The sequence below is a fragment of the Mercenaria mercenaria genome, chromosome 14, assembly GCF_021730395.1.
Source record: "Mercenaria mercenaria strain notata chromosome 14, MADL_Memer_1, whole genome shotgun sequence".
Taxonomy (NCBI): Eukaryota; Metazoa; Mollusca; class Bivalvia; order Venerida; family Veneridae; genus Mercenaria; species Mercenaria mercenaria.
Window position 1 is genome coordinate 9,034,314 of NC_069374.1, and position 16,447 is coordinate 9,050,760.

The 16,447-nt window shown below is 35.2% G+C and overlaps 2 protein-coding genes across 3 annotated transcripts; both read right to left on the reverse strand.

Annotated features, from left to right (window-relative positions):
- Positions 1–1,533: 1,533 nt before the first annotated feature.
- Positions 1,534–5,358, reverse strand: LOC123527975 (uncharacterized). Of its 2 annotated transcripts, none has more exons than XR_008366900.1 (3): positions 4,220–5,358; positions 3,339–3,660; positions 1,534–2,053 (listed from the first exon to the last, which is right to left on the reverse strand). XR_008366900.1 is itself a non-coding variant. In XM_053522736.1 (3 exons), exons 2-3 carry the CDS (start codon positions 3,493–3,495, stop codon positions 1,713–1,715), a joined length of 498 nt encoding a protein of 165 aa, XP_053378711.1. In that variant the 5' UTR covers positions 3,496–3,660; positions 4,220–5,358; the 3' UTR covers positions 1,535–1,712. The 2 variants fall into 2 exon arrangements, 1 of the variants encoding a protein (XP_053378711.1); XM_053522736.1 differs by having other exon boundaries at positions 1,535–2,053.
- Positions 5,359–6,560: 1,202 nt separating this feature from the next.
- Positions 6,561–15,385, reverse strand: LOC123526321 (uncharacterized). The gene is made up of 6 exons (XM_045305413.2): positions 13,539–15,385; positions 12,394–12,462; positions 10,418–10,556; positions 9,987–10,236; positions 8,297–8,394; positions 6,561–6,664 (listed from the first exon to the last, which is right to left on the reverse strand). Exons 1-4 carry the CDS (start codon positions 14,599–14,601, stop codon positions 10,230–10,232), a joined length of 1,278 nt encoding a protein of 425 aa, XP_045161348.2. The 5' UTR covers positions 14,602–15,385; the 3' UTR covers positions 6,561–6,664; positions 8,297–8,394; positions 9,987–10,229.
- Between the last annotated feature and the right edge of the window lie 1,062 nt (positions 15,386–16,447).

Genomic DNA, 16,447 nt, shown 5'->3' on the forward strand with positions numbered 1-16,447 from the left:
TAGATAACAAATGCAGTAAGATGAAATGTTCCCATCCCATAACCTTAAGAGACGCCCCCTTTCCCCCCCCCCCCCCCCCCCCCCCCCCCCCCCCCCCCCCCCCCCCCCCCCCCCCCCCCCCCTCCAAAAAAAGAAAAAAGCACACCTACTCTCTATTAAAATTTATCAGTGCTTGCGATGATCTCCCCAGCGTTATCCCGGACCTAAAATTATGACGTCACAGACATTACGGAGGTAGCCGAACAGCAGAGCTGATGTCGGCGATTTTTAACTAGATCTATATAAAAAACAGAAAAGATGAAATTCATCCCGATATGTTGCTTAATATTCAAAGATTTCTTTTAACATAATATCATACGCAATTATTTGAAATTGGACAGAAAACATATACGGAGCCGCGAACATTTCTTCGGGTCTCCGAGCAAATGTAATTAAACTCGGGACGGCGATTCGTTCGTTTCCGTAAATGAGGCATTTGCGTAGGTTATAACAAAGCAAGTACTTCGGACAATTCTATCTCATGGCAAATAATTGCGATTTATATAACATCGAAAATGGGAGTCTGTAGTACTCTGTACCTGTCATGAATTCAGATGTATAAGTATCAAGGTTCGGGTGTCGAATGCCAAAATATTTAACACTAGTAGTATTTCAGACGTGGTTGGCTAGTCAGATAGACCCACTGACCTTCCAACTGCGATTTAAACGACTGCTACACATGAATGAATTCTTCACCCCAAGGGTTCGGATCACAGCTGTAAGGGGCAAATGATTCTAAGTTAGCAACCTTAACCACTCTGCGATGAAAATGAAAAATTCTAATAGTTTTTCTTCATAAAATGTGTGTCTTATAAGAAATAACACGATCAACACCATCTCAAACAGAATTTAAAATACTGATCGCTGTATTTTATCTTGGGAAAACAAAACTTTGTAGAAGTAAGACCTGAAAATAAAGACTGTAAGGGATAATTTTGAAAACATCAAGTCTACGATAATAATGTATATGTCCAAATATAGGGTTGTAGTGTTTTTTCTAGTCCAAGCCAATGTGCCGTTTGTATGATTTGACATGTTGTTTGTACAACACTTAGAGTATAAACATTTGTTTGTCTTTAATGCTGCATTTTATTAAGGGACTGAAATATAATTTTGATCTCATTTAAAATTTAACACTTATGTATCGATATTTTTTTAGAAAAGTACAGACGTTTTATCAGGTTCTTCTTCATTAGATCCAGCTACTCCATTCCTTGATATGTTTTATTCCAAATGTGATTATTAATTCAATAAAGGTATAAAGATCACTATATACCAACATATAGACGGTTAAAAATGGCAAGAATATATAACTACGATAGAAAAACGTTCATTCATCTCGCCAATGCCTGAAGTACAACACCACTGAGTTGGGTATAATGTATATAATATCACACGGATTAAATCATAATCTGTACGATAGATTGGCATCCTTAAATGTTACAACCCTTCAGATATGGTTTTTGGTACATTCATTTATAATTAAATGTTAAATATAAACGTATGACAGTTGTCAATTTCGTGATATATTTACGAAGTACGGAAATATGTATAGTACTTGCTACATTTTCATTCTATTAATCGAGTTGCCTTATTTCAAAATGTTTTACATACGACTGCGTTGTAAAGAACAGTTTATTATATGACGTTCCATATATCTCAACCTGCCTGTATTATGCATTTGTACTATGCCAACTTGCTAAAAGTTCTGTTTTGGTTCGTTCCCGTCTTACATACTGGACCATAAGTGATGAATTCATTCCCACGTAGTCGGCAGTGTCAAGTAGCCTCTGCAATGTAGCCTCGTTCGCTTCCTGCTGTTTCCATAACTTTAGCAACTCAAACATTCGTGATACAAATCCCCTGTATTGTTCGTCCGCTCGCTCAATAGCGGGGACTGATAACCCTAATTCCAGGAAAAAGAAATAAAATGTTCCTGGAAGTAAAGCGGTGCTAATGCAAAATGACAAAATTCTGTCATCGGGAATCGCCTGAAGAGTATCTGTCGGAAGTTCTGCAAATATACAACAACTTCAACATACTAGTATATGACAAACTGGTATTATATAAGTATATAATCAGAAACATGGCATGCATGCAGTATTATTCTGTAAACGGCAGTCATGGTAATAGTACGTACACTGAATTCGTTTTAATCTTCCTCACATAAAGGAAATCTACACCCAAGCAAAGTTTGGACCCAGGTGTAGTGCGGCGGGCAAGTGATTCGACTTAATCATTTTCAATATATTGTACAATGTAAAATATGAGATAAAAAATTGATTGTTTTCATGTTTGTGAAATGACACAGGATATATTGCAATAAGTTTGAATAAAATTGTACAGAATTAAAATACAATTAATTATTGGATTCACAACTCAGTAAAAATGTCGAATCCATACTGCAGCTGGCATATACACTCAACAAAATTCCTAATCGGTCAGTTAATATTTGAATTACTATTTTGTTAATAATGCATGTATTTACACGTAATTCTTCCTGCCGACATCTGAATTGGTACTGCAGCTAATTATTGATTTATTTTGTCAACTCACTGCCAAAGTAGCCGCATTAGGCGTTTTGACTAATATTGCACAATTTGCACGTGCAGGGCATGTGCACCAATATGCACGTGTTCGTTTACACTTTTGGTATTACTGACGGAAGTCCTACTAGAAAATCACATATCATGGTGAAAATGACGCAAGAGCAACTCGATCGAGCTGTCGGAATGTTGCTAGCCGGGTCACATTTACGACACGTGTGCAATTATTTTGCAATTTCAAAGAATTTTGATATAATTGTTTGTAGGTGTTACTTTGGTGGTTATTTTCATTTCTAACATTATTTCCGTTTACAAGAACCTTCAAGCGTTGGTTATCTACCAACCGCGCTCTTCTGGCAAAACTAAACCAAAATACAATTCATCGAAGTGACCGATTTTGAATTTTGTTGTATAATTCGAACAGCCCGGGCGTGTTGCTCTTGTGTCAATTTCACGTTGACATGTGTTTTTCTAGTAGGACCTTCGCCAGTAATGTCAAAATTGTTCATTAACACGTGCATATTACTGCACATGCCCTAGTGCAAAGTATGCTATATTGGTCAAAACGTCTAATGCGGTTATTTTGCCCGTGAGTCGGTCAAAAATAAATCAATAATTTGCTGCAGTACCTATTCTAAAGTCGGTAGGTGAAATTTTGTGTAAATACATGTATTATTAATAAAATCGTAATACAATATAAACTGACCGATTAGGAATTTTGTTGAGTGTAATTTATTTCTTCTTGTTCGTTACCCCATGTTGCTGATTTTAAGCCCTCCCTCACGACTTTACCAATCCAGTCACCTTCACGTCGTTTGATTAATTTCCCAAGTCTTTTCCGGAGAACCCCAAACGTAGCTTCACTTCCATTTTTTTGTTTCCATTTCAACAACAGGTTCAATATTTGCATCTTGGTATCATTTGGGTATTCATATGCGAGACGGACGGCTTCAATATCTTCAATTTTCAAAACATGTGCCAGGATGTGTATGTTGACCTCTATAGCAAGTGCAATTCTACCAATGTCCTTCGACGTCGGACAACTGTTGTGGTTAATGACAGGTGTAACTGATCTCTTTAAAATATGGGGAAAAAAGCCATTATTGTTTTCCATAAAAGAAACTAGTACTGAAGACGAAGTAGCAAGGGTTAATTTAAAAGAGCAAACAATAAATTTCTCCTTTAATGAATAAAGAAACAAGCAGAGACGTTGATTGCAGATCTAATTTGTATGAATATGTAATTATAATTATGGCAATAAATAATTTCAGCGAATGGTAAAATATAGCTTTTGTTTATTAATCTAGAGTGACAAAGAATATGTCTCCATATTCAAAACTTTGTACATTATATGCCTGTACTTTAGTTCTTGTTGTTGTAACTTATATCCGAAATACGAACATACATGACCACTGAAAAGTAGTCATAAAATTATGTAAGTGCATGCCTTATAAAATTCAGGAATACTGCCTACTGTATATGTAAGTTTGGAAAATACCAAAAGATACAAATAATTTAGATGGTACATCTAAAAATGTTACGAATATTCCCTATCGTATATCAAACGCCATATAATATGTACATTTGCAACTGTCTATGAGAAATCAAAATTTAAAGCAAAGTAACAATAATACCTGTATCAAAGAGCTAGGTGATATCCAAAATTTCAAGCTCTTTCTTTAGTTAACGCGTGTGGATCTGCACACGGACAAAGACAGCCATTTTCTTCTACCAGAATATCGAACGGCACAAGTGAAGGGGGCATAAAATGTTCAGGACAAATAACCATAAGCTCGTAATCCGGGGAGTCTCTGTACGTAGTAAGTACTTCATTTAGACAATCTAATGTATTGTCGAGAGCAGCTTCACAAACTGTTACACCTTCGTTGTTCACGATGGTATCGAGGGAAACATGGCTTGCAAAGTTTGAGATCTTCAGATGAATACCATTTGATTTCCAAATCATTTGCATTTGATGTAGTCCGGAATTCGACAAGTTAAAGCTTATGTAACCACAGTAAAACTGCATTCTGTTGATATTGTTTTCTGTCAGCTTTCTTGGCGAGTAATACTTATGCAAGGCAGCAACTAATTGATGAAATACGGCTTGGCTAATATAAGTGATGTTAAACCTGATAACGAGCACTGATGTGGTCTCTGTTGCTCTTTGAAACTGAAGAATAGCATCTGGTGGTTGTTGTCTCAAGAGACATGGCATAAACATTAATTCTTGATCACCGTCTTTGAATTTGAAAAGAACATGCAACGCAATCAGTTCTTGGATGAAATAGTTTTTGTATTCTTTCAAATTACCACCTTCTACACTGTCGAGAGTAGACGTTAGATATTTATCATCCAAAACACCCTCTGCAGAGTAAGCGACATGCTGTAATCTTAAGCCGATTTGAAAATTTTCTTTCGGTCTTCTCTTCAAAATAAGATTGATGAACTGAATCAGTACCATAGGATCTAGAAATATTGGAGTACTGCTCAGAATGGAATCTTCGCTGCATTCAGTAAATGTTCTTCTTACAGTGGCAGTTTCTTTCGAAAAGAAGAGAAGCTCTCCTCTCGAATGCTGGTAGTGCAAAAATGGAAGTAATTGATCCCTTTCGAAACCAAGTGTGTGAAAGTCGTCAATTAGCTCTCTGGCCTCTAAAACAGTACTGCCTTGTTGTATTAAACTTTCGATATGTCCCTCTAACTGCATCCAGTTTGCTGGAATAGTATCATTGGCTAATTCATAAGCCGATTCTTCTATGAATTTCATAAGGCTCATCCCAGTAAACACCTGACGTCATACCGACGTTGGTTAGACGTTGGATTTTGGTCGCGACGTCGGTGACCTGAATCCAACGTCTAACCAACGTCATAACCACGACGTCTAATAGACGTCAGACTTAGACGTCTAGGAGACGTTGGAATTAGGTTGGATAGACAGTCTGTTTAAATGTTTTCATTTATGAAATTAACAGGTGTAATTTTGCTTTTATAGTTTAAAGATAGTTATGCCTGAACATGCGCTTATAAATAATAGTTCATTAGCACATCAAACATTATCATTAATTATGTTACAAAATCGCATGAGATTGTCTATTTTCGGAAACGGATTTCTTTTTTTACCAGTTTAAAACTGTTCAGGAAAAAATTGCATTCTATACACATGTATAAAGTATTCTAAATTCACCTATTTATTAAAGGATCTTCTTCTACACATGTTGTTTATTAGTCATGCCTTCGCGAGATAAAGCCTGCATCGGTTTACACAAGTCTTCCGGTAATTTGATATTTGTGGGATAAGACAAAGCAAGTTTATAAATTACTTTACACAAAGGGATCCGCAACGTGAGTAGCAGATTTTTGAAAGTTGTACTTTTAATAGTTATTCTTTTTAATGTTACGTATCCTTTCAAAGATTGATGCATGATGTTTATTACTTTAAAAATCAATGGAGTTTAACATAAAACTTCATTATTATATTTTATAAGGTTATAGAATTTAAAATGTAACATGTTTGTTTTGCACGTAGTAATTATGTTCTTTAGTAATAGCTCTAGCATACTTGTATAATTTTTCAAATTTTATGAAATAATGAAACCGTCAAATTTTATACATTTCAGATGGGAATTTTAGCGGTGTTGAAGAATCATGCAGACATGACTAAACTTGAAAGTTTCAGTTACTGGATTACCTTTTTGGATTTATGATATTAGACTTATGTCGCTATAATGTGAAATAAAGATGATGAATACATGTGTTGATTACTTGTTTGATTGCAAATTCTGTTGAAAATTTGGTCAGATTTTGGTTGGAAAGTGGTTAGATTTTGGTTGGAAAATGGTCGGATTGCGACGTCTAGCCAACGTCGGGATCCGACGTCTAAACGGTTTGCAAATCCAACCAAAATCCAACGTTAATCCGACGTCGGGGTCCGACGTCTATACGACGTCTAACCGACGTCAAATGCCTACTGGGATTAGATCATCTTCTTCAGACTGTGTATTATCTAGTACAAAATATGGTAGTTTGACATTTAATTCTCCGAATACGTATTCCAGCTTTCGTCTAATAACCACTGGCTAAAATTAGACATAAAACATTTAGCAAAAGAGTGCATTTAATATATAGTCGATTTATCAGCTAACATGAGATTATTCCCATAATTGATCTCATCATATCGGAACTGTGGGACCATGGAGTCCATGCACTACTCAAAATAGAGTTCCCTATTTTGTAAACTATATTAAACATATACATTACATCATCAACAATTAAGCTGGGTCGCTTGCTATGATTTGTGTTTGGATGCATTCTGTATTTTCAACTGCTCTTCACAGATAAAGATCTGGTATTTCGTATTTATCTTTTGTCCCATTAGTCTGATATTTAGAATTAGATATTGCTCACTATTCGTATGTATTTAAAAAACTTTATTAAACTGGTATATTGATTGCATGTAGTTTGTATGTATATCTACAATAAATGAAAGTTAATGAAATGTTATGTTAAGTGGATGGATTCAGTCTATCTTAAAGCAACACTTTATTTACCTTGCCCAATTTAAGTAGACTAAAAGTTTTAGACAATGCTTTTCATGCCATGATATTTATAAATCGTGACAGTAACAGAAAGGTTGTTAAATATGGATGGAATAGGGTAACGTAGGCGGATGGGACTATATGACACTAACGACAATATCAAGAAGCACACACAAGATGCTAGAAGTATTTTTACAGTTTTCATTGGTAGAGAGGGTATAGAAATAATGAGAACGGGGAGATAACAGCTACTGAGACACATTATCCTTAAACAAAGACTAAGGGAACATTTGGGTATGCTATATGGGTCAGTTGGATGGGTATGGGAGTAATGTGGGCGACGGCGACAGTAGAAAAAAAAAGAAAAATATCTTTTGGCAGGTTGGGTGTGAAGGAAGAGCACAACGATTTCTTTACCCCGCCCCAGCCTGCCTACTTTGACTGCAATGCAAAAACAAAATATATTTAAGAACAGCAAAAGAACCAGAAGAATGCAATGTAATTGATGGGATAAGTTTATTCAAATGAAATCAAAAGTTAAAAAGCTTGGTCCATACTAATGGAATTATGGTATAAAATACAGGACTAGTGTAAAGTATCATTGTCTTATCTAGAGCACAGTATTATTTATTTATTTATTATACCAGATTTATATGGCGCCCTTTTCATGAAAAACACGTTCAAAGGCGCTTTACATGTAGCAAACGCAGCCACACAGGGCGCGAAATTCATCCTCTGCTTGTACAGACACAGAGCGATCTGACCAGAGGGACAGAGTGAGATAAAGCCCCCTGAACAGACAGAGAGAACAAAGCGAGATACAGGCCTGTCCGGCTAACTTAGCCTAGCTCTTTGCGAATAGACATGCCCGGTGTATAGCACCAATACACGCGAAGAACAGTACAGGCCTCTCAGTCAGGTAGGAGACACTCAAGAGCATCTCAGAAATTTCTAGTTCCTGGACAGGGATTCGAACCCTGGACCTCTGGATTAGCGGTCAAGCGTGTTACCACTAGACCACCGGCCCACAGTACAATGTAGTTTGAAATGAATAGTTGATGAAGAGACAGTAATGTCTATGCTTTCAGATATATCATGCCGTTTTCTACTTATAAACGCAATGGTAAACTGTGAAAAATAACTAAGTCAAAGGCAAATTCAAAATATAGATACCTCGACAATCTTGTCCTTGTGGGTTGCTACAAGACAAATGCTAACTGCTGAATCGGTAACATGTTGCTGAATTGATCCAAACCAAAATTTTAGAGATTCTAAAACAAGACAAACAACAATGATTTAAGAACTATGTATTAGTAAAACTACTTTACAGTTATATACACTTAATTGCAAGTTTTTAGATTATACAAATTTAAATATAATGTAAGGGTAAATTGCACGGAAGCATAGCACAACAAAAGCTGTTAGAGCCATACTTTGCAATGTAGCCCCATCACAAATAGAACCTGTAACGGAGCGATATAGCAGAATAAGGAGTGGTGGTATAGGTGGAGAGAGAGAGAGAGAGAGCTAAACAAACACACAAATAAGACAAGAATTAACAAACACAGGAATACAATGGGGCATTAACCAGTATACCGTGGGCATCTAACCTGACTCATAGTACAAAAGAAAGGGATGGTTAAAGTAGGGGGAGTGACAATAATTAAAGTAACATTACCAATTTACAAAATAATATGCATCAGATATAATATGAAACGGACAAAAATCAAGTTGAAAAATGTACACAACCTTAGAATTGTCAGTTACTTATATAGAGAATACTGGGAGGATTGGTGGGTTAAAACGTGTTCGGGGCATGTCAACCTCGCGCGTACCGGACTTTAAAATAATAAGCTGATTTGAGAAGGCTCTAACATAACTTACCATATAACAGATTATTTAAGGAATGACCAATCTAATGGTGAATATTGCAAATGTTCAAAACAATGTTACCGTAATATACTGTATCCATTGTTCAAAAGGCTTGTATGCAAAATGTAAACAACATTTATCTTGCTGTTTATTATCAATTTTGTTTACTTCAATATATTTGCTCAATCTCAAGTAGAGATAAATTTCAAAGTGATGGCCACTGTCCAAACATTTGCAGAGAAATCATTATGACATTACATTGTAATTTTGATAAAAGAAACGTCAAACTATTGGCAAACAATTATAAACACAAAATAAAACTGAATACCATTTTTCCAAGGTGCCTCAAGTAAGATGATTTTACGAGACAAAATTCTAACTACAACATTGAAAAATTAAGGTCGAGTCCTGTTGGACTGTTTTAAGTTTTGCTCCCTTCATTCAAAAATAACCTTGAGACAAAAGTAAAACCTACCTACATTTTTTTCACAATATGCAATCTAAGTCTTTAGTAATGTTTAACTCTGCCCTCTTCTGTTTTAGAGGTAAATTCACTTTGAAAGCAAGAAATTACTTATTAAAGGAAAATCTTTAACAACTTGTCTGAAGTCAAAATACCAAGACAAAAATTTGCAGAACACAGCTAAGTAGATGCAGGACATCATTAAACTCCCTATGACCATATCAGTATGATTAGGAGAAAAACCTTACAGAGTCTTACAATTCTTAAGCATAACGACTAAATATAGAGGGATTAAACACCAAACAAACACTGCGCATCAACATACATTCTATTCTCTTGTGATACATTTACTAACACATTTTACAAATGTTTGATACAAATATTATATATTTAATTATTTGTAGTTTATAGACTATATCCCATAGTACTCGGTGTGTGCAAGACGAAGGTTTAAAAGGGTTTTACGGTTTGTATTACATTTATTTAAAAGTTCGAACGATTTGTGATAAAACGATGTATAAATATTACCTAATTCTGTCATTTGAAACATTCCTATTCCTTTTGTATCTGGTAGGAGCTCTATTGGAGAATCGAAGTCTTTGCTCAGGTTTACAACTAGCAGATATATAACTGACGTTGCCATGAATAGCTGATGTGTAGAATAATAGGCTGCATGACCAGCAAAATCCCAGAACGAGCAATACGTCCAAGGTTCCATTTCATGATTTTGATGCCAGAGAGCATCTACAACTAGCTTTATGTCGTCTAAGTCTACCTTCTAATGGAAAAAATAAATATGTATAAGGACCCTATTTTGTTTGCATATATAATACAGAGTAAAGGAAATATGTGTATCGCTATATGACGTCACTTAAGTGCTGTTTAAGATTAGATTTTACCTTGTGAAAATATATTTATACAGATTCCCAGCACGTGACCGGACAGTTGAAGGCATCTACCTCACTGGGCACCTCATCAGATGTGCTTTGGCTAGTAGCGCTACCATCAACATTTCTTGGTTGCAATCATCTGGAGAGACATGTCCATCAAAACTTGGAAGATCGTCAATGGTGTCAAGTGAGGATTCAGCGTCAGTTCCTGAACAGTCAAGAGTTGCACAATAATCGACATTTCCTTAATTGTCATCAATTGGAGATAAAAATCCATCAGAAACTAGACTATCATCAGTTACTAATATGCTAAATGAGCTGTTTTATTAATAGTTATAAAGGAGTGTTGGAAGTGTTGAAATAAGTGTTGAAATTCAAATATTGAAAAAATACAGCATTCTGAACTAACTATAACTGTACAGGAAAATGCATATATATATATATATATATATATATATATATAGTATGAGAAAAAATATATGTTCAAACAGAGTCAAAAGTTTAATTATAAACCCGAGCGCTTTCGGCTTTTTAAAAAAGCTTTTTTCAAGGGTAGCATAAATAAGTGAGAAGATACTGGTGGGTGTCGGTAGGTTTTGAATACAGGTCAACAACAATTTTGTTATCTTTAAGCTTTAATACTGTGTCAAGAAACACGTTTCTTTCATTTGAAACCTCACTGGTGAACTTTATAGATGGGTGAAAGCTGTTTGCATGGTCAAGAATGTTTGAAGAGATTCCCGGCCATGAGTCCATTGCATATCCACATCGTCTATAAAGCGTAACCATAGATGCGGCTTCAATGTGACCGTCGAGAGTAATTGCCTCTCAAGACGGCCCATGAATATGTTTGCGTATGAAGGTGCCATTTTTGTTCCCATCGCTGTACCTTGAATTTGAAGGTAATGCTCGTCATTGAACACAAAATTGTTGCATTTAAGAACCAGCGTGAGCAATTCCACTAGCATTTCAGTAGGAGGGATCTTAACACTTCTGTTGTTCCATACTTCTTTACATGCAGCAATACCGTCCTCATGCGGTATGTTTGTGTACAATGACGTGACATCCATTGAGACCAGTAAAGTGTCGCTAGGTACCTGCTGGGAATCAATTTTTCTCAAATAGTCAGTGGTGTCGTGCACGTAGGACGGTAGGCTACTTACATGTGGTCTGAGATGCATATCAATGAATTCTGAGATTCGTTCTGTAGGGTGTCCATTGGCTGAAACGATAGGTCACACCTTTGCGGATATCCTACTATGTTGCATTGAATTCAATGACAGATGGACGGATAAGCAAAGAAAGGAAAGAGAAACCTACTGGATCCGCCGTCTCAAGACCTTACAACCTATAGGCATCAATAAGGGAGACTAGATTAGCCTGCTGAAGCATTATTGTCCCCACTAAGATTAAAAACACAGATAGTAGTTCATATTAAATCACTTCAGGCAATCGGACATAGTTTTTAATTAACATCGACCACAACATAGATTTTCTTTTTCCGCTACCTTCTCTGTTGAAAACGGCGTTAAACACAAAACCAATGAACGAAATCCTCAGGAAAAATACAGGGAACCAATCAAAAACGCTCTATTTTTATAAAACCGCTATTTTTATTTATTACTCATTCTGTTGATCGATATGTTCATTGAGCATTTATATATCGAACTATGCAGGCGGCATTTACGCCGTTGCTGTGTTGTTTTGATTTATGCTACCCTTGAAAAAGGCTTTTTTAAAAAGCCGAAAGCGCTCGGGTTTATAATTAAACTTTTGACACTGAACATATGTTTTTTCTCATACTCTATAATTTTATCTTTATGTATCCTTCCGGGATCCAGTGTGTTTGAAAGGCATTTCGTTGATGTTTTTCTTTAATATCTCACTTATATATATATATGCATCATTTATCCTTCTCAATATCTAAAGTTGATTCTATTGCGCAGAAACAAGGACAACAATAAAGCAGGAATTAGCATTCATACTTCATGAACAATAATCTTTTTATTTTTGTCCTTAAAATTACTTAAGCTATTCCAACTTACCTGATTCGATAATCTCGATATTCTTCATGGCAACTGCTACTTTTTGTACGAGTAATTTCCGCTTAAAATCTAGAAATAATATATGTACAATAAGTTTCAAAACAGGTCTAAATATTAAACATTATTTTTATATGAGATTGTGTATCATTTATTTGTACCTGATATACATCATGAACATTCATTATTCAATTTTGACAATGACTTTTTTAATTCATTAAATGCACATCTTAAGCTAATTGATCATAATATCCCCTTAAACAGAAAATCAATGGATAAGAAACGAAACTTCTTATCAGCTATACTGACAAAACAGCTCTACGCTTATTTCATAAATAATTATCATACTCTTTGAGCAATATGTTGAGGTCAAAAATTGAAAACAAATCAACAAAATCAATCAAATAATGACATTGGTAAACGTTATAGAGGAAGAAAAGGACAACCAAAACAATCAAAACAAAATAATATCTGCGTTCAGTTATACTGAAACATATCATTTCATATATGTATGATATTTTTGTATTCTAGCGCAAAAATATCTTTCTTGCATACTAGACGGGGATTTATGATATTTTTACCGGTGCTGGAGAAATCCATCTTACACCCCGAGGTGTAGTATAATATTGATGCTTTTCTCATAGCACAATTTATCTCCCGCGGCAGCCGTTTTGAGTGTTGTTCCTTACGTAAAATCTGCTACAGATAAGACAAACATTTCTTATAACGCTCTCAGTAAAATGTTGTTAACTAATAAATCTTTTCTTTTATTGAATTATTAATACAAATTATGACAAGTAAGTTTTATAACTTTTCTATATTGTTGCTGGTGTTTCTAGCTATTTCAATTAAATATCTTAGAATTTGACCACGAAAAATTCTTCCAATTTTCTCAAAGGAGACAATTATTGTAAAAATAAATCTAGAAGTATTTATACAGTAGTAACTCGTTAACACGCTGAAAGAGCGCTGTTTGTTAAACAATTGCAAAACGTTGAATGGTAAATAGTCCTTTCTATTGCCGTATCGAGAATATCAAAATATAATTAATGTTATATAGTGCTGGTGAAATAGACATTAAAGAGTAAATACAATTTAACCATCAACACAAGTGCGGTACTAAGAGTAAAATAAAGTATTGATTTTACCAATGTTTGCGTTTTCAGCTTCCCACTCGAGGTTTTCACCAATCAGTCTGCATCGAATGTGTGCTTTTGCAATTTCGATTCCTTCTGTAGGTTGGCGACGATCGTCACAACACGTACGTTCCAGCTGTAACCGTTTAATTAATGTAGTTTTTCCGCCGCCATTTGGACCAACAACCATAACGCGTACATGGTGTGATTTTGTAACACCAAAGGCCAGCGCTTCATCAAATATGAACATGTCATCATCACATATTTCACTATCTAAGTCAGTTTCATCTTCCTTAATTGGGTCACTAGAAACTGTTGATTTTATAGTTGAGTTAGGCGCGTCGCAAGGTGAATAAGGTATAAATGTAGAGTGGGATGGACCGGAAGCATTATGTTCAGAGAGCGCAGACACTTCTAATGCATAGGAGATGTCATAACACAAATACATATCAGACTTGTACACCCTAAAAGCACATGGTTCTTTCCTGTTAGTTGCATGTTTTATGTAGTCAAGCAATATCATGTGTGACATTTTCTGGTCGCAACGTTCATAGATGAGAGGTGCATGGAAATGTGTGTGTGGAAACTGCTGCAAGAAACATGCTTCTTGATACGTCACCGGTTCACTTAGTCGCTCTTGATCTCGATAAATGACAGGTATATATCTAGTTTTGTAATTTCCAATGTGCGATTTGAGGTGCAGAATGTTTTTCATCGTTTCCTCTGCCTTATCTATCACACTGTTCACTACATACAGAATATACCTATGTCGGTAACTCTTCATATTATTTAATAGGTCGTTGTACTTGGTACTGTCTGAAAGTGGTGCTACGATTACTTTTAGTTTTGTGTTTTTCTGATATGATGACCAAATAGAGCGTACAATTGGATTTGAATGATTGGACAGTCTGTATACTGACGAAGTCAATATACTTCCAAGTTTGCATTTTGCTTTGTTGTCTTCTCCAGTTATGAAAATGTTAAGTTCGCGATTTTTATCCGAATTTGAGTTGGTCGCCATATTTAGGTTAATTAGACAACTTAAAACGGTATAAAAAAAATCCGGTAAGTGCATTGATATATTGTTTTTACTTCAATGTACCTTTTCGTGATCATAACCATTATATGGTTCGAAATTTCAATTCACATGACGGATATCGTTGAAATAATGTGCAATATTTCTGGTTAATTTCTACTAAGATAATAAGATAACGAGTCGTCAGAAAATACAATCTTTTTGATGGCTGAGCCGCCATAATGTGTATAACCTAAATATATCTATATCAGGCTGCCTCTGGTTCTAGAGCTGTAGATATCCAGTAACTGTATTCTCCTAATTAATTCACTTGTTTGTTTCACAGCAGGCTAGAACGGAAAAAAATATAATATTTGTAAAAAATAGAAACACAAAAGCTACTTTGATAATCAATGCAGAACTTTTTAACATCTTACTTTATTGTAATCCTTCAACTGCACTTCATTTCATAGGCATATACTGATTCCATTGTTACATAATGGTAACACCACTCGAGTAAATTCCTTAGTTGACGGATGTTGGATTGGTATCTTAAAATGTCGTTTTAATTTTATGGTACTCCAGTATACCGGAGACTGAAAAACAGGGTAGTAAAAGACTGTTTGTAAACCTGAATGCCATTAAGATCAACAAAAATGTGTGTGTTTGTTGCTTTTTTTTTCTTTTAATTCAATATTGTTACCTTTTTACTTTTACATTAAGCATGAAACTGTATCTAGTGTTTTTTATTATTTCACTGGTACATTTATATAGATAGACAGTTTTGATTTTCCATTGCTTTTACAGATTCAGTCTAAAAGTGCTATAAACTAAACAAAAGTGACTGAAAGGTCCAACTGTCAATGAGAAGTAAACGATCTTAGTGTCCGTGGTTTACGTATTTCCTCAAAACCTTAGGTTAAATTCTGTTTTACAATCTCAACCATATACACATAAATAATGCAAATATCAATAGTTAAACTTAAGGCCATATCAAATTGATTTGTCGTTCGTCGGAACTACCGCATCAATATTTTCATTCCTGAGAAATAAAAATAAAGTTCACCCGCCTGCACGTACATAAAAATCTCTGATTTTTTTTCTGATTACGCGGTTCGGAATAATAACGGCAAAACAGGTTTTATCGCTGTTTTAATGCGTCAAAGTGATATTGATCGGATTTCATAAGTCCATAATACATGTAGCTGATGACCCAAACTCAAAAAGTCAGGAATTATGGTGTTGTTCATTATTTGTTTTAAATCTGGAGTGTGTGTGCTAGTGCCACACATGGCCTTCGATGTGCCGGTAGGTGATGAAGTAGGCACGCTCTACAATTGTTCAATACAGTGAAAACGAAGCCCGACTTGTAAAACGTGCACGGGGATGCAATTAAAATATTTAGATTAAACATAGAAATATTTTTCAGATATAAAGTTTTCAAACCATGTATTATCAGTTGTTTAGTTCAGTATGTTAGATCTAGAGCCAAAGCCGAGTGCTATCTTAAAGAAATGTTTATTCACAGATCCTGACAGATCCATCTCATTGTTTCGGCCCTAATCTTTTTGAACGTAACTTCTTTAGTACAGCAGTAAGATATTCTATCAAAACGCATTTAGTCAAATGAAAAATTGTTTAATATAGCTTTTTAAATAAGTAGTATTTTCCCTGTTTGTATATTAATTGGCTGTGAATTGATTGAAAGAGAGAAACTGAAAAAACCGACCCCATCCCCTCCCCCCAAACCTATGTCATAGGACGCGAAACGCGTTTTATTTCTTTTGGCCTTGTAATTGTTGTCACATTGTATTTGAATCTATTGAATAAAATATGAACTCTAAATATCAGATGTACTACCTGTTATTCATTCTTGACCTTGACCAAGAGTCCCGTTATTGCCCTA